The sequence below is a fragment of the Microcaecilia unicolor genome, chromosome 11, assembly GCF_901765095.1.
Source record: "Microcaecilia unicolor chromosome 11, aMicUni1.1, whole genome shotgun sequence".
NCBI lineage: Eukaryota > Metazoa > Chordata > Amphibia > Gymnophiona > Siphonopidae > Microcaecilia > Microcaecilia unicolor.
The window spans coordinates 72,928,940-72,950,818 of NC_044041.1; the positions used below are offsets into that span (position 1 = coordinate 72,928,940).

Sequence of the window (21,879 nt, forward strand, 5' to 3'; positions counted from 1 at the left end):
CTGTGACCTTCTGTGATATTGAAAATTAGTGTACTTGGTTGTAGCCCTTAATAGCCAACCCTGCACACGAGATGACTGGACAAGCAGCCACCCACTGCCTCTTTCTACTTTTCAGTCTGGACTCAACATAATGTAGTGTTAAAATGTTGTGGTCCACTGAAAGACAGGGGTGGTCACGGTGCCCTAGCATCACTTGAAATTAATTGGCTTAGAATACCCAGAGGCATGTTTCTTGTTCATAGCATAATACCACTAATTGCTTTGATTTGATGGTAAATCATTACATGCTCTCAGTACATGATACAGCAAGCCACACCCTGAGCAGAGACTCTGCAAAGGCTTCTGTTGTACTGGTGAGGAAAGATGCACCTGCTATATAGCTTGGATGTAATCCAGAAACTTGCTCTGCTAGTGAAGGGGTTGCCAGAGACACACCCAGAACCTGTCAAATGACAAGTAATCATCTTATTTAATTTGTTTTATGTTTGTAGCTGAAAATGAAAGTGAAGAATAACTTACAGTGGAGGCTTGTAGTGAAAGCATGCTGGAGAGCAGATTAAAAACAGAATAGACCTCTCTCTCCAATGAGAACATCGGCATTGTGGATGAAAATCAACATATTTCATAGGAGAGGCTTCAGAGAAGTGCTGCAATAAGGCCCAAGCATTTTCTGTTCCTCTTGCCTATTACAAATTGTGATGGTTGCAAATCTTGCAAGGGCTGGAAGCAGTAACTAGAATGGGGAGAGAAATATTAAATTCTGCTTTCAGCAGGTTCTGTGTTTGAGCCAGTATGTATTTTTACTTTGGGCACAGGTATGCTTCACAGTTAATCGGAACAGGGAGGATGCTTCTGAAGTGAAAATCTAATAAATCTGTGCAGTTGTGAAGATGGCAATTCTAGGGTGTAGTGCTAACTGAAAGATGAAGTTAAAGCATAAAGGGTAAACTGTATATTGGGGGGGGGGGGGAGGAGAGGGGTTATTTGAAAGATACCCCCTTAGCTTTTCCTGCAGAGTGACTGGTTGTTGTTTGCTTAGTAGATAGTGACAAATGATGTACCTTCCCCCTCAGGGATACGCTCCTGGAATGTGGACACAGTGGCCTGTAACCTGGATGATCAGCTGAAGTTGTTTGTGTCAAGACACTCTGCTACATTCTCTACGATTGTGAAAGGTAAGCAGAGGTCTGTGCTGAATCTTGCGGGGGCAGATAGTTAAACTTCTGTGTGATCTCAGCGTCTTTCTGGATACTTAAAGTAATTGGAAAATATTTTTTCATGGTCTTGACTACATTAACAGCAAGACTTTCCATTCTTTCCTGGCAGCAAAACCTCTAGGTGGAGCTGCTTTTGAATCTGATGCAGGAATAATGTGAGAAGCCTCTTGATGACATTGGCTTCCTGAGCAGGTCTGAGAAGCTGAATGTGTGTTCCACTGTCTCGGGGAACAGAGAGAAGGGGAGGTAGCTAAACTGGCAGGGGCCGTAATCATCTGTCCCTCCTGGTTTATCAGCCAGTTGGTCCCATTGCTTTCCTTATACTGTGTAGCCACACATAGTTGGTGTGTTTTGTGCCCCTGGACATAGGAACTACTTGCAATATGTTGGTGGCCTGGCTCTTGTGTGGTGTCTTCTACTGTGCGGTGATCCTAGATCTGTCCTAGGTACAGGCCTAGTGACCAGTAACTTTTTTTTTTTTCTTTCCCCCTAAGAAGCTTGCCTACAGGTTTAAGCCATGCTTGATTTATTTGCAAAGGTATGAGCCAGGCTGGTAGCCTTCTCTTGGATCCTTTAGAGCTTCGTGAGCTTCCTAGCATTCCAAGCAGGTTGAAATATAGGACCATTTTTTTGTACCAAGCACCTACAATCCAGAGTTATTTTGAATTTAGGAAATTCTTTAAACTTCTTTTTAAGAAAGAAGTTTCTAACTTAAATGGGATGTTATGTCGAATTTTTGTATTGTTTTATCCTGGTGCTTTTTTTTTTTTTCATTTGATGTTAACTCGCAGGGTCTGCCTTTTCATTCTTCTTTGTGATCTGCACTGAACTCTGAGGGTAGATGCAGAATATAAGAAGAAATGTAATGTAATGGCCTGTTAACCCTGGGGTTAAGGTGTGCCTAGTTTTGGCTTTCTTCTTTGTGTGAGCTGGGCAGCTTTGAATGTAGGAGGGAAGAGGACATGGACAGGCCAGTTTTAACTACAAGGAACATTGGATGATGGTGCAGAGCAGAAGATTTTTTTTTTTTTTCAGATTAGATGGAACATGACACGCACTCCCATAAGCAAATTCTTGCACTTTTTCACTCATTTACTACGAGGGAGGTTTTTTTTGGTTATTAACGTGTGTGGGTGTTGGAATCATTTAGAACTTAGACATATGATACAAAAATGAAGGGTGGGGCATTAAATTCATGTGACCTTCCTTCCCCTCAGCAGTGCTCTGTGTGCATTTGTGGCAGGCCCACCTATTGGTTTAGTGCTTGCTGAACTGGGGCCATGCAGAAATGTGATGCTTTCCCCCATCCCCCCAACAGCCGGATTATTAAAGGCTCACTTGTGCTGAAAATCTCATCTGCTTTTCAGCTGATGGCCTGGTGGTGTGTTTATGTTGGAGTTAAAGAACCAAATATCCTGTAAAAGCACACGTGTCAACCAGCTGAGGCGTATTTTCAAAGCATTTAGACTTATTACATAGAAACCTGTGGAACTTGATAAGTCTAAGGGGCCTTTTTTTACAAAGGTGCAGTAGGCTCTATTCACGTGTAGTACGCACCAAAACGAGACTACTGCTAGGCTAGTGTGCTCCCCTGGCAGTAATTTTGGATTTGTCGCACGCCCATACCACCAGGACAAATTTAATTTCCTACTGTGTACAGCGTCTCCGGTGTTAATCCAGCAGTTGGCGTGTGCCAACCAGTCGCCATGTGTGTAGTGTGTGAGCCCTTACCACTAGATCAATGGGTGGCGTTAACGGCTCAGGCTGTAAATAGGCGTGCACTGATTTCAGTTTTACTGCAGGTCCTTTTTCCAGCCCACTGAAAAAAGCCATTTTTCCCAGACTAGAGAGAACAAAATATCCAAATTCCCAATATCCATGAATGGAGGGGCAACTTAGTAGAATATTGTCGTCATTGTCATAAATCAATTCATCGAGCCAAGGTTTCCTCATAACTGTTCTTTTCCTTCAACGTGTACCGAACCCTGCACGGTCCGTGTTTCACTCTTCAAGCGTCATCAGGGGTTGGATATCTAAACACATCTAACATAATCACTAACGCCCCTTGGCCCTTACCCCCATAGAAAAATATCTAATACCATAACCTAAAATATAGAAATCAAGCCAAGGTTTCGTCATAACTGTTCTTTTCCTTCAATGTGTACCGAACCCTACACAGTCCGTGTTTCGCTGTTCAAGCGTCATCAGGGGTCGGCTATCTAAACACATCCAACATAATATCACCCCTTACTCCCATACAAAAATATCTAATCCCATAATCCAAAATATAGAAATCGTTTCACTTCTATATTTTGAGTTATGGTATTAAATAACATCGAGCAGTTAAATTGTTCATGGCTTCCTAGTATTCCTTCATCATTTGAGGAATTTTTGCCTGATTTGGGAGGTCTCCTGCTTCACCTCTGGTGACAGGGTTTTTCTGTACAGGTTGTAGAGGGCAGAATGATTAACCCCCACCCCCTTCACCAGATCATTGATGCCTGCCTGTTCACTTGTCCTTTGTCCTTCGTCCTTATGCTGCTGTTGCTTAGGATCACCCCTTGCCTTCTGCCGGAAGCTTGCTGTGATGTGGGCAGTGATAGAGGAGCAGGAGGGACTGTTTCAAGAAGCATTAGCATGGTGAAGTGACCCCATCTGCAGAGTCTGCCCTTGACACTCATGAAGATGAAGCAAAGTTGTGAACTAGAGGCAAAGACTTGAGCTGCTGTAACTGATTGTGGTGGGGGAGGGTTGGAGGGGGGACAATGTCCCATCCCCTGATACTAGGAAGCATATTTTCAAAGCACTTAGCCTTCCAAAGTTCTATAGGTTTCTATGGAACTTTGGAAGAATAAGTGCTTTGAAAATATGCCTCTAGGTGACCTGGAAGAGTAGAGGATACCAAAAAGAGGCTCTTCAAGTCCGCAGCAAACATCAAAAACCAAAGCAGATTAGGAATCCAGGAGAATCTTTTATTGAAATGGACTTGACTCGACGTGGCCACGTTTCACCGATAAGGTTTTACAACACACTAATAAAACAAACGTTCATACAGAATCAGTGTAAAAATGTAAAAAGCAAATCATAAATAGTCAAAAAATAAATGCATAAACATGCAAAACACTTTAAAAACATATGATAAAAATACTGAAATAAAAATCATCTAATGATAAATATATATATTTAAAATATAAAGGTACAGAATCTAAGTAATCCATTAGGCTGCATCAGGGGTTTTACAACACACTAATAAAACACATACAGAATCAATGTAAAATCATAAATGTAAAATTACTGAAATAAAAATCTAATGATAAAAAAACATAATACCTAAAATAATATAAAGGCACAGAACCTAAATCCAAGAGAATCTATGAACAATCAGTCAACAAAGCATCATTAACCAATGTGAACAAAATGGTGTGAAAAAGCTCCATAGTTCAAACAAACTAAATTTTAAACTCAAAACGGCACATACCAAGCCAGGGATAAAGATCTTGTTTATCCTATCTAACACACTTGCATCAAAGACTTCCTAAAAAGAAAAAACTATAAACCACAGAAATCTTAAAATAAAATTAAATGAGAAAAACAATGCGTTTTTTTTTAAAGAAGAATAAAACATCCAAATTTAACTTAGCAGCTCTTGCTCTATTCCACCTCCATTTTGCTCTGCAACAGCTTCTCTACCTGCTCTCATAAAAATGAAAATAGTCTGCCATCTTGAATGGCTGACTGCTTTAAATGCAAGCTGAAGTCACCAAATATTTTTAAAAAATTTAAAAAAGGATTTATTGTGAATTAAAGTAGGAAAAGTGAGATCAAGCTAATTGTCAAAGCCTAAAAACGCTCAGAAAAGGCAGGATGTGATTGAAAGCAGTACCTTTAAAGAACGCCAAACAATAAAAAAAAAAAAAGGCAATTTTCTCAAACTTAAGATGAAAATGCTGGAATTAGCATCTCCATGCTATGCCCTTCTCAAAAGGCTAATTTAAAAAAAATGCTCTGAAAATTGCTCGAACACTAAGAGGCATATTTTCAAAGCACTTTGGGAGGCTAAGTTCCATAGGTTTCTATGGAACTTTGGGAGGCTAAGTGCTTTGAAAATATGCCTCTAAGTGTGAAGCCATGCGTTCCAGCAGCCGTCTTGAATGCAATTCAGTGATGTGGATGATGTCATTGCAACGTGAGAAGTGTGGATTAATGCTGATAACAATTGGAACACTATATAAAACTTCAAAAATATAACAAACGTTTAATAAAACATGTAAATATAAACCTATCTAATATAATAAAACGCACCCTCAACGTTCTGAGGACAACGTTCTGAAGTCACTCAGACTCCCAGAACGGTTCGTAAGTTCGTGGTGGTGAAGCCACTGACCAAGACTCGCTGCCCCGCCCTCGAGGGCGGAAAACCGAAAAAAAAAAACAAAAGAAGGGACCGCATTCAGGCAGGGGGAGGAGTAGGGAAACACACGGAGCGTGTTTCCCTACTCCTCCCCCTGCCTAGGAAACGCTGGGAAACAACCTCGCAAACCACCCAAAAGCTAAGGAGTTAAAATGAAGCCCCGCACACAGAATGACCGAGGAACAACACCTCCCCCCCCCCCCACCGCAACAACCAACAAAGCACATCAAAAGAAAAGAAGCCCAGCCAACAAAATGATGGAGGTGCAACAACCACCCCGAGCCGCCCCCCCACCCCCCAAAGCCACCCACCGTCGCGTAGCTTTGCTGGTGGGGGACACGAAACCCCGCCAGCACAAGTCCTGTCTTCAGACTCTGGCGTGAACTTCAGCATTTACTAGCCTATGCAGGCAGGGCTTCTGTGCGTCTGACGTCATGCACGTGCAGGACGTCCGACGCACAGAACCCCGCCCAGCAAAGGCTAGCAATGCCGAAGAACAAACGGAGTCAGCAGACAACAAAGGACTTCTGCTGGCGGGATTTGGGGTCGCCCACCAGCAAAACAACGTAACGAATGGTGGGTGGGATGGCGGCGGGGGTGGGGGCATCGCGGTGGGTGAGATGGCGGCGGGGGGGGGGGACATCACACGGAGGAGGCAATGACGGCAATAAACGAAAAAAACCAGCAATCTGGCAGCGCTACCTTCCCTCATCTTCAAAACAACGCTTCCAAAACCCCCTGCCCCCCCCACACTCACTCACTCATCTGGCAGCGGTTCCTGAACCTCCCCAACCAAACACACACACTTACTCTCATTTGGCCACATTTCCTAACCCCCCCCCCCCCCCCCCAACACACACACACACACACTCACTCTCTCATCTGGCAGCGCTTCCTGAAAACCCTGCCCCCACACACACACACTCACTCACTCACTCACTCACTCATCTGGCAAACCCCTCTCCTCCCCACCACACACACATTCACTCTCTCATCCGGCAGCGCTTCCTGAAACCCCTGCCCCCCACACACACTCACTCATCTGGCACCGGTTCCTGAACCCTCCCCCACACCCCTCCCCTCCACACACTCTGTCACATATGGCAGCGCTGCCAGAAACCCCGTACACACATACATACACACACACACTCACTCACTCATCTGGCAAACCCCTCTCCTCCCCACCACACACACATTCACTCTCTCATCCGGCAGCGCTTCCTGAAACCCCTGCCCCCCACACACACTCACTCATCTGGCACCGGTTCCTGAACCCTCCCCCACACCCCTCCCCTCCACACACTCTGTCACATATGGCAGCGCTTCCAGAAACTCCGTACACACATACACACACACACTCACTCACTCTCATCTGGCAGCGCTTCCTGAAACCCCTGCCACAACCACACACAGTCACTCACTAATCTGGCAGCCGTTCCTGAACCCCCCCCCCCCCCCCCACACACACACACTTACTTACTCACTCTTATTTGGCCACACTTCCTGAACCACCCCACCACCACATACATACACACACACACACACACACTCTCTCTCTCTCATCTGGCAGCGCTTCCTGAACCACCCCACCCCTACACACACAAACTCACTCTCATCTGCAAACGCTTGATAAACGGCCCCCCCACACACACACTCACTCATCTGGCAGCGCTTCCAGACCCCCCCCCCACACCCCTCTTCTTCAAAGCTGAACCACCCAACACAACCAACACACCCCTCAAACATACACACACTCTCACTCAAAATCTCATCTGCCATCGCTTCCTGAACCCCCCCCCCACCCCACACACATTCACTTTGTCTCATCTGGCAGCGCTTCTTGAAACCCCTGCCACCCCACACACACAGTCACTCACTAATCTGGCAGCCATTCCTGACCCCCCCCCCCCCACACACACACTTACTCACTCACTCTCATTTGACCCCGCTTCCTGAACCCCCCCCCCCCCACACACACACACAAACACTCACTCTCATCTGCCAGTGCTTCCTGAACCCACGCCACAAACACTCACTCTCATCTGGCAATGCTTGAAAAACCGCCCCCCACACACACACACTCACTCACTCACTCATCTGGCAGTGCTTCCTGAACCACCCACACCCCTCTTCTTCCAAGCTGAACCCCCCAACACCCCCCCCCCCCCCCCCACACACACACACTCACTCACTCTCATCTGGCAGCGCTTCCAGAAACCCCATACACACACACGCACTCACTCTCTCTCTCTCTCATCTGGCAGCACTTCCTGAAACCCCCTACCCCCACCCCCCCCCCACACACTCACTCTCTCTCTCTCTCATCTGGCAGCGCTTCCTGAAACACCATACACACACACTCTCTCTCATCTGGCAGCGCTTCCTGAAACACCATACACACACACTCTCTCTCATCTGGCAGCGCTTCCTGAACCCCCCCACCCACACACACACACTCACTCTCTCACTCTCATCTGCCAGCGCTTCCTGAACACCCCACACCCCTCTTCTTCCAAGCTGAACCCCTCCAACACATCCCCCCCCACACACACACTCTCTCTCCCCCTCCTCCAGCACACCAATTGCTTAGGTGCAGTGGCGGCAATCTGAGACACCAGAGAGAGAGGGGGGGCCTGACACCATAGGGAGGGAGGTATCTCTGTCACACACACACTCTCTCTCTCACACACACTTTCTCTCTCACAGGCAATGTCTTTCTGTCTCTCACTCTCACACACTCTATGTCTCACAGTGTATCACATTCACTCTCTATGTGTCACACAGTCACTTACACACTCGCTTGGTCTCATACACTCAGTCTCACAGAGAATCAGTGTCTCACACACACTCTCTCGCACACACTGTATCTTTGTGAAACACACTCTCTCGCTATCACACTGTCTCACATACGCAATTGCACACACTCACATTCTCACACACACACTCTCTCACAGACACACTCACACCCAGACTCACTCTCTCTCTCACACACACACACACTCTCGCACTTTCACTCTCTCTCTCACACACAGTCACTCTCACATACACTCTCCAAAACATACACACTATGAGGAAAAACTTGCTAGCGCCCGTTTCATTTGTGTCAGAAACGGGCCTTTTTAACTAGTAGAACATAAACTTAAAACAGAAATTCAAAGGCTGCCAAAGCCTTGTAGATAAAATCTGTATAAAGAAATAATGTCACCTAAATAAAATACATGGGCATATAAAAATAATTAACAGCACCTAAAACGGTATACAAAGAAGTAAAAACAAATACATAAGACCAATTCAATTCTTGTGTACCACTAATATCCCCTTTCCAGTGTTCAGTGCCGATTACATTCTAGGTGAGACAAAAGCAGATGGTGTTAGTGTGAGGTATGAGAGCCCATTGGTGTAATACATGAGACTAAAAACATTCAAGGGAAAGGGTAATAGAAGATACTAGGAAGTAGAAGTCATGATGGATTATTATGAAGCGGTCTTTGGGAAGAGAAAGGGTTTTTAGCCTCTTCCTGAAGTTGAGGTAGCCATTTTCTGTTTCGATGGGAATAGGTAGAGTTCCATATTTTGACTCCAAGTACAGGGAATAGAGAGCTGAAAATCTAATTTCAAATTCTTTTGAAATGGTAATGCTAGCATTAGTTGTTGTTTGTCTGTTAGGGACCAGATATATAGCGAAGTGGTCTTATTCAGCAGTTCAGAGGTGAAACCGTGCAAGATTTGAAAAACGAAACAAGCAGCTTTGAACCCGAGTCTTTCTGCTATGGCCAGTGCAGTTTGGATGACACTAGTACAGTAATGGCGAACCTTTCAGAGACCGAGTGCCCAAACATCAACCCAAAATCTAATTATTTATCGCGAAGTGCCGGTACTCATTGTGGGCGGGGTCACCACATATGACTCCACCCCTATGGTAGCCACACCCCCTTACACCAGCCATGATGCATATAAACAGACATCATTGAAAATATTATACTAGTATAGGAGAAAAAAAATAACATGATTTTCTTTCATTATAAATCATTTCTGTAAGTTGTTACAGCTCCAGTGTACCCAGTGCAAAATAAGACAGCAGATGTAAATTCTCAAATTGGACATACTCCAAACACTAAATTGAAAATAAAATGATTTTTTCTACCTTTGTTGTCTGGTGATTTTGTTTTTCTATCCATATTGGTCCTAGTCGCTGATTCTGCTGCTCTCTATCTGTTCTCTTAACTCCGTTTCCAGGGTTTCCTTTCCATTTATTTCTTTACTTTCCTCCTTTCTTCTTCATTTCTTGCCCTCCATCCATGTCCAGCAACCCTCCTCTCCCCTCCAGCCACAAATGTCCAGCCACCCTCCTCTCCCCTCCAGCCGCCCATGTCCAGCCTCCCGCCCAGCACCAGGCCACCCTACTGCGCACCCAGCACCAGGCCTCCCTACCTCCCACCTACCCAGGCCTACCGGCACCAGGCCTGCCACCTACCCACCCACCAGACCTCCCACCCAACACCAGGCCACCCACCCAGCACCAGGCTAGCACCAGGCCATCCACCCACCCAGCACTCCCACCCAAGCACCAGGCCTGCCGCACTCCCACCCAAGCACCAGGGCACCAGGCTTCCCAGCCACCCACCAGACCTCCCACCCAGCACCAGGCCGACCTCCCACCCACCCGGCAGCAGGCACCAGACCACCCTCCCTCCCACCCACCCGGCATCAAGCATTCCTTCGTCCCTCCCTCCCACCCGGCACCAGCCCACCTGGCCTCCCTCCCTCCGAGCAGAAAATTTAAAAGTCTTCCCTTGTCGTTGTTAAAGCTGCGTCAGCAGTAGCAGTGAAAAGCGTGCTGCTGGTTCGGCGTGCCTTCAGCCTTCCGTCTCTCAAACTCTGGTCCCGGTGGGTGGGAGGGCTGGAACGGGCTGAGGCGACGGGTGGCGCGCATGCCCACAGAGAGGGCTCTGCGTGCCCTCTCTGGCATGCATGCCATAGGTTCGCCATCACCGCACTAGTATATTCAATCTGTATATTTGTCTTGCAGCTGTATTCTGTATGATTTGCAATTTTTTTCAGATATTGACACTTAATACCAAGAGATAGAATGTTACAGTAATCCAAGTGAGGTAGGACTAACATTTGGACTAGTTGTGCAAAGGCTTTTTGGTTGAAGAATGGTCGGACTAGACTTAGCTGTCTCATTTTGAATAGTGTTTTTCTTCCATAGCTGATTAATATGGGAAGAGAAGGTAAGTGAAGAATAAATCAAGACCCCTAATACTCTGGTTTCAGATTCAACTGTAAAGCTTTGACCATTAGACAAAGATATTGATGATGGGACCTCAACTACCCTGTTTTTGGAACCACAGGACCTTTTTTGTGCATTCAGTTTGTTTATTGTTCAGGGCCCCGGTACTAACAGCAGTCATACCATTCACTAAAGACTGAGTTGTATCTTTGTTTGTTACTGGTAAGAGAAGTAGGATGTCATCTGCATAGGATAATAGTAGTTAAGTCCCAGGTGTATTGAGGACATAGGGGTTGAACAGGATTCGTGAGAGGGGAGATCCCTGTGGGACCTTGCAGTTAGTAGACCAGTAGTTGAAAAGTTGGTTTTGCTTGACAGAATAGCTTTGATTTGAAAGGAATTCACTGAACCATTTGAGCACAGTCCCCGTTATTCCCATTTGATCAAGGCATTCGAGTAGCAATGTGTGTTCAACAGCATTGAACGCCGCTGATATATCAAATTGGAGAAGAATTACTTGGTCGCCTTTGCATAGGTTGTTGTTTGACATATTTAGTTAGAATTAGCAGTAATGTTTCTGTGCTATGTGACGATCTGAAGCCAAATTGTGACCAGTGTAAAATAGAAAAAATTTTCAGATAAAGAGTTGTTGTTTACTAATGTAGGTTTCTAATACTTTAGTAAAAAGGGATATGCTTGCCACTGGATGGTAGTTTGCAGGGAATGTTACATCTAGGCCAGATCCTTCAGTAGCGGAGTGAGAACAGTTTTGCCCATATCGGGAGGAAGAGAGCCAGTTTTTAACATCTCATTGAGATCGAGTAACCAGGTTACTGCTGCCATAGGGATGGATTTGAGTAGGTGTTTTGGGCATTGATCCAGGGAGCAGTTGGTTCAGGAGCATTTCAGCAGTATTGATCTTTCATCCTCAGCTGTTAGTGGTTGAAAAGATTTCCAGTTTCGGTCAGTTTCGAGTCCTTGGGTTGTAGGATCTCCGGCTATTTTCCAGGCTGAACTACGGGTTAGGCTATTTTCCTCTGTTGGAGTAGCCTTAGATAGTTCGGACCTAATTTGGAGGATCTTATTGGCGAAATGATCAGCGAGGTCTTGGGTTGTGGGACATGTTTTCTGTGAATGTTCATCCTTATTAGTGGAAGCTAGTGTTTTTTAACTAAGGAGAAAAGGTTTTTTTTTTTTTTTTTCCCCTCCCCTTTTTGTTGTCAAGATCATCTTGACCTATTAGGCTGCTATGGTATTGGTGTTTTGAGTTGGCTACCTTCTTCTTTTTGTAGCGTCGGAAGTCTGACTTCCATTTGGATTTATCAGTAGTATCTTCTTTCTCCATTGCTTTTCAAGGTGTCAACATTATTTTTTTTAGGATGGATAGTTCCTCTGTAAACCATGGCGAATTTGTGGATATCTTGACCTTTTTAGTGGTAAATGGAGCAATTTTGTCTAGTATGGCTTTCACCTTGGTGTCCAAGCGGGATTTGATTGAACCATGTGTAGGAGATGTGGTAATAAGGGAATAGGGAGTCTGCTAGCTCCGAGCAGAAAGTGGCCTCGTTTTTACCTCTGGTGGAAATGATTTTGGATGACTTGTGTCTGGTTAAGCTTGACATACAGATAAAAAAAACTGGTGAAATCCAGTTGGAAATGGTCAGACCATGGTACTGGTTTCCATTTGAATGAACTAATCAAGTTATTGGGATAGGATGTCATGAAGTCCTTTTTCATGAGTTGTACCCTCAGAGAATGTAGTTAGTTTGCAGTCCTTCAGGAATGATTTGAAGTTGTGGAAACTGGTGTCTGCATCATTTTCCCAGTGTAGGTTTAAGTCTCGGAGGAAGATAATCCTTCAGAATTGTGACATGGCAGAGGAAGTAATCTCTACAAGTAGAGGTTCTGCCTTGGATCAAGCTTCCGGAGGACGGTAAATGAGGAGTAGGATGATTTAGATTTGCCTCTCTTGAATCATCACAGAATTTGCATAGCATGTATTCCAGTTCAGGGAAAGTCCCAGAACTAACTAAAGACAAGTGGAAAAAACTCTTACGTTCCATCTGTGAAATCAGAAAGAAGTAGGGAGAGTGTGGATGCCTGTCAAAGGGCCTTGCTCAGACAAATGGTGACGGAACCCACGAAGGAAGGGTCGATTCTGGATCTAGTGCTCATGAATGGCGGAAGTGTTTCCAATATCCGGGTGGCTGGCCAGCTATGTAATAGTGATCATCACACCGTATGGTTTGATATAAAGGTGGAATGCGGACGCACAAAACTCAAAGTACTGGATTTCAGACTTACTGATCTTGATAAATGGGGGAATACCTGAAGAAAGAGCTGTTGGCGTGGGAAGGAGTAGGAGATGTGGAAAAAGTGTTGCAAGCTAAAAGCTGCTATAAATATGGCGACTGATCTTTATGTGAGGAAAGTAAACAAAAACAAGAGAAGCAGGAAGCCTATATGGTTCTCCAAACAAGTAGCTAAAAAATAAGAGCAAAAGAGGCTTTGTTCAAGAAATACAAACAAACGCAACGAGAAGATCACAGAAAAGATTATTGGACTAAACTCAAAGAAGCGAAGAGGGAAATACGGCTAGGGAAAGCGCGAGCGGAAGAAAAAATGGCTAAAGGTGTAAAGAGAGGTGACAAGACCTTTTACAGATATATTGGAGAAAGGAGAAGAGATAAGAATGGAATTACGAGACTGAAAGATAATGAGAGTGGCTACATGGAGAGTGATGAAGATAAAGTGAATGTGCTAAACAATTGTTTCTCTTCAGTGTTCATGGAGGAAAATCCTGGAGAAGGACTGCGGTTGTCTGCCAAGGGAACATCTGAGAATGGAGTGGATACTGCACCGTTTACAGAAGAAAGAATCTATAAACAGCTGGAGAATCTGAAGGTGGACAAAGCTATGGGGCCGGATGGGATACATCCCAAGATACTGAGGGAGCCCAGAAAGGTACTGGCAAGACCTCTTAGACTTATTTTATAGATCTTTAGAGATGGGAGAGGTTCTGCGGGGTTGGAGATGAGCGAATGTGGTGCCTCTTCACAAAAGTGGAGACAGGGTAGAAGTGGGAAACTACAGACCGGTAAGTCTCATGTCTGTGGTAGGAAAAATAATGGAGTCGCTGCTGAAAGAAAAGATAGTTAACTTTCTAGAAGCCGACGGGTTACAGGACCCGAGGCAACATGGCTTTACCAAAGGAAAATCCTGCCAAACAAATCTTATTGACTTCTTTGACTGGGTGACCAAAGAACTGGATGAAGGATGTTTGCTAGATGTAATCTATTTGGATTTCAGCAAAGCCTTTGATATGGTCTCCCACAGAAGACTTGTGAATAAGCTGAAAGGGTTGAAATTAGGACTGAAAGTGGTGAACTGGATAGGAAACTGGTTGACTGACAGGTGGCAGAGGGTGGTGGTAAATGGAATCCGCTCAGAGGAAAGGAAGGTGAGCAGTGGAGTTCCTCAGGGGTCGGTGCTGGGGCCTATTCTATTTAATATGTTTGTGGGAGATATTGCTGAAGGGCTAGAAGGAAAGGTGTGCCTTTTTGAAGATGACACGAAAATAGCCAATAGAGTGGATACCCTGGAGGGAGTAGAAACGATGAGAAAGGATCTCCGAACCTTAGAAGAATGGTCAAGGGTTTGGCAGTTAAAAGTTAATAAATCACTAAATCACTCAATACTCCAAATTCATGACTATATAAATGTAATTTATTAAACGTGTCCATGAAAGAACTAAACTAATACTTCGAAACTCACATCCACTCACACAACAGCATTCATACCTGGTGTATTTCTATTAAAAATTTACAGTAACAATTAGATTATCATCAATCTGAACAGAAAAGCACTATATGATCTTAATAGTCCAATATACACGTGGAATGTCTCTTCTCATAATACAGCAAACCTTGTTCAATAGTGCTTCATTAAAAAGCCTCTGTTTTTCATAATCCACTGTTCCAGATTGTGTAAAAATACATCAGACAGCACCACGCTTTCCCAGGTGTGAAGCCTTGTTCTGTCAAGGGAAGGCTATCAAAGCAATATATGCACAGTAGATCAATTCAGCTGATTATCTTTTCCACGCTCATTATAGTCCTCTGTTCCTCAATGCAAGACCGCATTTCGCTCTTCCTTCATCAGGAGGAACCATAAATCTATCATACTGCATAAAACAAAAAATATATACTTATGTATAGCAAGAAAATAGACACATCTCATATCTATTAATAGCTCATACTCAATGTAATATTAATATCAACATAGATAGGCTCTTACCATTGTGACTTAACTCCAGGCATGAGTTGCGGAGCACTGCCCTAAAATGTTATACTACTATTGCTCCACCAGAACCTTTATATAACTCCTGGCCCCGCCCACAAAGCGTGATGTGCTCTCTTCACAGCCATTCGACCTCAAGATTAAGGCCCCCTGGGGTGACCGTATTCCATTGGTAAATATACCGTTGCTCAATATTGAACAGCGTGGTGCTTGAATCCCCTCCTCCTCTGGCAAAACCCTCCATCTGCACCAAAACCACACATTTTAAATCAATGTGAGCCAGTGACTAAAGGAGTTTCCTTTTTACCATTCCTAATATTGCTTACATGCTCTGCTAATCTATTTTTAAGCTTCCTTTTCGTGTGCCCAGTATAGTAGAGCATACAAGGGCATATGATGCAGTATACTACCTTTTCACTATTACAGGTCGTCTTAGATTTTAAATAGAAAGGCATGCCAGAAGCGGGGATAGGCACCCATGTAGTGTCCATAGAGAACTTACAATAAACACATCTCCCACACGGGGAATGGTGGCCATCAAAACTTCTTGATGAAGGACGCTTCAACAATTCACCCAAATTAGACTTACGGCAGTAGGCTATTTTGGGGCGCTCGCTGAACACTGGATGTACAGACAACACGTGCCAATATTTATGTATTAAACGCCCGATTTGTGGAGCACAATGGGAGAAAGGAAGCACACATGCTAACTGATTGACCATAGATGTCTGCCTTGGAGAAAATAACCGGGGTCTATGCGCATAGCACGCTCTTTTATATACTTTTTTAAGAATGCGCATTGGATATCCCTGTTGTCTGAATCTAGCCATCGTATCAAGTGCCTGGATCTTAAAATTGTAGAGATGTTCTCCTCAGTCTCAAAAATTGCCCAACAGGAACACCCTGCCAAGAAGTGTAGAGTGATGCACTTGGGGTGCAGAAACCTTAAAGAGATACTGAATAGGAAGGGAGAGATTAGTACGCTCAACTCAGGAGAGAGACCTTGGGGTGTTAGTGTCTGAGGATCTGAAGGTGAAGAAACAATGCGACAAGGCGACGGCCATGGCCAGAAGGATGCTAGGCTGCGTAGAGAGGGGCATAACCAACAGAAGAAAGGAGGTGTTGATGCCCTTCTACAAGTCGTTGGTGAGGCCCCACTTGGAGTATTGTGTTCAGTTTTGGAGGCCATATCTTGCTAAAGATGTAAAAAGACTGGAAGCGGTGCAAAGAAAAGCTACAAAAATGGTATGGGATTTGCGTTGCAAACCGTATGAGAGACTTGCTGACTTGAACATGTATGCCTTGGAAGAAAGGAGAAACAGGGGTGACATGATAGAGACGTTCAAATATTTGAAAGGTATTAATCTGCAAACGAACCTTTCCCAGAGACTAGAAGGTGGTAGAACTAGAGGACATGAATTGAGGCTGAAGGGGGGGCAGACTCGGAAGTAAGGTCAAAGTATTTTTTCACAGAGAGGGTGGTGGATATATGGAATGCCCTCCTGCTGGAGGTGGTGGAGATGAAAACAGTAATGGAATTCATACATGCATGGGATAAACACAAAGGAATCCTGTTTTGAAGGAATGGATCCACAGAATCTTAGTGGAGATTAGGTGGCAACGCCGGTAATTGGGGAAACAAAACCGATGGTGGGCAGACTTCTACAGTCTACACCCTGATTGTGACTGAATAGATAGGGATGGGCTGGAGTGTAAATTTTAAGGGTCTTCGACGTTAGCTTCAGAACTTAGTACAAGAAGAGTGCTGAACAGACTTCTACGGTCTGTGCCCTGAGAATGGCAAGGACAAATCAAACTCTGGTATACATATAAAGTAACACATACCATGTAAAATGAGTTTCTTGTTGGCAGACTGGATGAACCGTACAGGTCTTTATCTGTCGTTATTTCCTGTTTTACTGTGTATGTTAGTTCAAATAGTTTTCTTAATTCACTCAGGAAAAATGTCATCGGGAGGTGGTGGAGATTAAAAAAAAAAAAAAAAAAAAGTTACATAATTCAAAAATGTGTGGGATAATCACGAAGGAATGGTCCACAGAAGCTGAAAACTGATTATGATGCAAATATATAGCAAATAAGTATGTGTCCCTTTGGATATAACACTTTGGTACAAAAAGAGAGGACCATTATGAAATCCTGTAATGTAAATGAAAAATATTTATATCTTCATAGCCTAGTGGTTAGTGCAGTGGATCCTGGGGAACTGAGTTACATAGAGGCATATTTTCAAAGCACTTAGCCTTCCAAAGTTCCATAGAAACCTATGGAACTTAGCCTCCCAAAGTGCTTTGAAAATATGCCCAATAGTAACATTGTAGATGACGGCAGAAAAAGACCTGCACGGTCCATCCAGTCTGCCCAACAAGATAAGTCATATGTGCTACTTTTTGTGTATACCCTACTTTGATTTGTACCTGTGCTCTTCAGGGCACAGACTGTATAAGTCTGCCCTGCCTCCCAACCACTGGCTCTGGCACAGACCGTATAAGTCTGCCCAGCTCTATCCTCGCCTCCCAACCACCAGCCAACCACCGGCTCTGGCACAGACCGTACAAGTCTGCCCAGCACTATCCCCGCCTCCCAACCACCAGCCCTGCCTCCCAACCACTGGCTCTGGCACAGACCGTATAAGTCTGCCCAGCTCTATCCTCGCCTGCCAACCACCGGCTCTGGCACAGACCGTACAAGTCTGCCCAGCACTATCCCCGCCTCCCAACCACCAGTCCCGCTTCCCACCACCGGCTCTGGCACAGACTGTGTAAGTCTGCCCAGCACTATCCCCGCCTCCCAACCACCAGTCCCGCTTCCCACCACCGGCTCTGGCACAGACCGTGTAACTCTTCCCAGCACTATCCCCACCTCCCTACCACCAGCCCCGCCTCCCGATCTTGACTAAGCTCCTGAGGATCTATTCCTTCGGCACAGGATTCCTTTATGCTTATCCCACGCATGTTTGAATTCCGTTACCGTTTTCATTTCCACCACCTCCCGCGGGAGGGCATTCCAAGCATCCACTACTCTCTCTGTGAAAAAATACTTCCTGACATTTTTCTTGAGTCTGCCCCCCTTCAATCTCATGTCATGTCCTCTCGTTCTACCATCTTCCCATCTCCGGAAAAGGTTCGTTTGCGGATTAATACCTTTCAAATATTTGAACGTCTGTATCATATCACCCCTGTTTCTCCTTTCCTCCAGAGTTCGATTCCTACTGCAGCTCCTTGTGACTCTGGGCAAGTCACTTAACCCTCCATTGCCCCTGGTCCAAAATAAGTACCTGAATATATGTAAATCACTTTGAATGTAGTTGCAAAAACCTCAGAAAACCGGTATATCAAGTCCCATTTCCCTTTCCCTCCCCTTCTGTCCTCTCTTGTACAGTTTAAATAGTTTATAGCATATATACAACCTAGCTCATAGAGAATCATCTCTACCAGGTCAATTTCCTTGTTAAGACCATTTGGAAAGACAGTATTAAAATCAAATTTTAAATTCTGCTCATTCGCTGTAGTAGTTTGGGTTTGTTTAAGACAGTCTGTACTCCTCAAATTTGTGTCTCATTAATAGTGAATGTTCAACTAACGGTTTGTCAGCCAGTTCTCTTAATTGCACTGCAGTGTTCAATTATCCTCCTGAGTGCACGCTTGCTTATACCTATATACATAAGATTACATGGACACATGAAGGCATAGCTAACTGGTTTTACAATTGGTGAAATGCCTTAAAACACATTTCTTCTTTGTCATAGGGTGCCTAACGGAGACAATTCTTAGTCACTGAACAGACTGAACAGTTTCCACATGGATAGTGACCACTAACTGATACTTCATCTGAAACCATTCTATTTTTAAAAGAAGAAGATGCTAATATCTAAGTTCTTTTGTACGCAGTTATTCTTTGAAAAGGCATTATCTGTTTGCACCAGATGCCAATGTTGTTTTTAAAATTCTTACAATATCGCTTGTGGGATGGTTTAAATTCCAAAGTACAAACTGTCTTATCTTTCGTTTTTCTTCTCGGTTCTGTCAAGTTCTTATCTGCTCTTGAATTTCACCCTTTTTATCCTCTTTCCAAAAATCTCCAATTCTTTAGCTCTTTCCTTATAAGTGGATGCCTCTGAGCACAACCTTTTAATTCTTAAAAATTGGCTATATGAAAGATTTATTCTGAGCGATCCACTGTGACAACTATTGAAATTAAGTAATTTGGCATCTGTGGGTTTTCTATAAACATCTGTACAAAAGTGCCCATTGTTAAGAATCAAAATGTCTAGAAACTGAATTTTACTCTCTGCTGTACTCCTTCTTGAATTGTGTATTTGTATCTTGTTCATTGTAAAAATCCTTCAATTCTTCCTCTCTTCCAGATTAAAAATACATCACCGCTTATACCTTTTTCCAAACCAGTAGTTTTTTTACTGTAAGGGTATGTAGTTAAAAACGTCTTTCAAAATTGGGCAATGGATGGTGCCATGGTACATCCCATGGCTGTCCCTCTAATCTGGTAAAATCTTTTATCAAAACAAAAATAATTCATGGTGAAGGTGACTTCAACCAGGGACATTAAAAATTCAACTGGAATTTGTCTCCGATGAGAATTGTTGCATAAGGCTTCACAAATTTATATTAAACAGTGGAATCAATTTCTACGAACATTCCACATCAAGCGTGACCAAAAAGCATTCTTCAATCTTGATACGGTTGAAAGAATTCATCATTATGGAGAATCCCTTATATACGAAGGGATTGATAGAACCAGAGGTTGGAGAAACTTTATAAAATGAGAAATAGACAAGAACTGGTTTGCTGAACAAACAATATTGAGCATTTGTCCATGTTAATTAATATCTGAATACTAGCTCTCCCCATGAGGCCATCTCAAATGTTTGCCATGATGTGTGCTCTTCCATCCTTGGCCTCCAGGAGATAATGGTTTACCCTGGCTTGTCTCGACAAGAATGTTGTTGCCTTTTGTCAGCCCTTCTTGTTTTCCCCTGGGAGTGCTACAATCTGGAAGCCTAGGCTTTTTTAGGACAGTCCAAGACGGAGCCCACCACAGTGAAAAAACTGCTTCACTTCTAAATATAAGATGAAAATAGACATAAGGAGGGAAGCTCTGCATATTTTTTCTAATGAGCATCAAATGGACAGACATAAGGGAGTAGTTGGTTTCTGAAAAGATGGGGGCACCGGAGTCCAGAGCTGGGTGGGTAGTCACTTGAGGTCATTACCTTTTTTCTGCTAGACAGTGCCATAAGAGTAGAGGGCAAACCACTAGCCCAGAATGCTCAGATTGCTCACTCACGTTGATGTTCAAGATATTCTCTTGAACTGGTCATGGTTGCAAGTTTTCTATTTGCTGTTTTCCCTCATCCATGTGTCCTGTCTATTGAGGAGGTTGAAGCATGGCATGAGCCTGTTCAACATTTTCTGATGGTTTTTTGCTTCTGTGGTGCCCTGCTTTGGGGATATTTCCACTGTGGAGTTGTCTAGAAACAAGAATGCTGAAGGGTCCTTTGAGTGGCTGACAACAAAAGGTTCCCTTTCTGTTGGGAAGGGGAACGCACTTCTTTCTGGCTTTGATCCGTTGTCTGTTTTGGCAGTTGTATCTGGTTCCCGCTGGGCCCCTCCCTCCTGTATGTCCATGCCACCCTAGGGAAGTTTTGCTGGCTAGCTACGGATCAGTTTGTCATGCCAGAGGCTATGCAGCTTCAGCTTTAAGGTGTGTGTGTGTGTGTGCGCGCGCGCGCTAACTTTGTGTGCTACCTGCTGGAAGCTTCCTTCACCACCAGTGATCTAATTGGTGCCACCTCCTTTATTCCCCCATCCCTCCAATATAACATTTCCAGGCTAGTATAAAGGAATCTATCTCTAGTTTACTTTTCAGTAGTGAAATGGGTGGGGGAGCAAAACCTTCTTACTAGTTTTAATACATGTTCTGCTTGCCTGTAATTGGTGCACAGGAAAAAAAACTCTTCAGATGACAGAACTAAAAAAAAATAAAAAAGGGAGGAGGGAGGCTGCTGAAATGATCAGTCTTTTAGGACTAAGGGGCATAGTGGACACATATTTCGTATAGATATAAACCTTTACCACCTCGCCCTCACCCCCATAAATCCCCAGCTGTGACCAAGACAGTTCCCTGACACATCTGCTATTCTTTTCTTGTGCAGGACAACAGAGCCTTCACCATCAAGGGGATGTCTTGGAGACCCTGGTTCTGTTGAATCCTTCTGACAAGTCGGTTGCCAATGAGGTCAGTGCCTTGGCAGTGAAAGGGAGTATAATACGATTACTGATACTAGCAGAGAGATACAGGAAGTGGAAAGCAGAAAAGGCAGCCACCTCTTTTCCTTTAGGTCCTTCTGTGAAATTTGCGGCTCCTCTAGTTATATTCATTCAGGGGCTGCAGGGGGATTATCCCTTGCCAGCCAAGTGCTGCTTATAGAAATGGAACCAAACGCATTGAATTTCTTGACAGTTTTTTTAATACCAGATGTAGCTGATTATTTCTTGGGGCTTCTTCCTTCACTGCAGTTCTTTTTCTTCTTCAGATTCGTAACCTAATCATTGATACTTCCCAGTATAAGTTGCTGGTGTTTGCTGGGCCTTACGTTGAGGAGACTGGGGAGCTGCATCTGCAGACAGGATGCTTCTCACTACAGGACTTCATCCAGATCTTCAGTGATAGAGAGGTGAGCA

At 44.1% G+C, this 21,879-nt stretch overlaps 1 protein-coding gene across 2 annotated transcripts in view; it reads left to right on the forward strand.

The window, feature by feature from the left end:
• Nucleotides 1-21,879, forward strand: part of MAP1S (microtubule associated protein 1S) — a 30,649-nt gene that overhangs the window by 1,698 nt on the left and 7,072 nt on the right. For both annotated transcript variants that reach the window (XM_030217699.1, XM_030217700.1), the window contains exons 2-4: nt 1,074-1,175; nt 21,351-21,433; nt 21,732-21,872. In XM_030217699.1, coding sequence (XP_030073559.1) covers nt 1,074-1,175; nt 21,351-21,433; nt 21,732-21,872 — 326 coding nt within the window. The remainder of the gene's footprint in view (nt 1-1,073; nt 1,176-21,350; nt 21,434-21,731; nt 21,873-21,879) is intronic.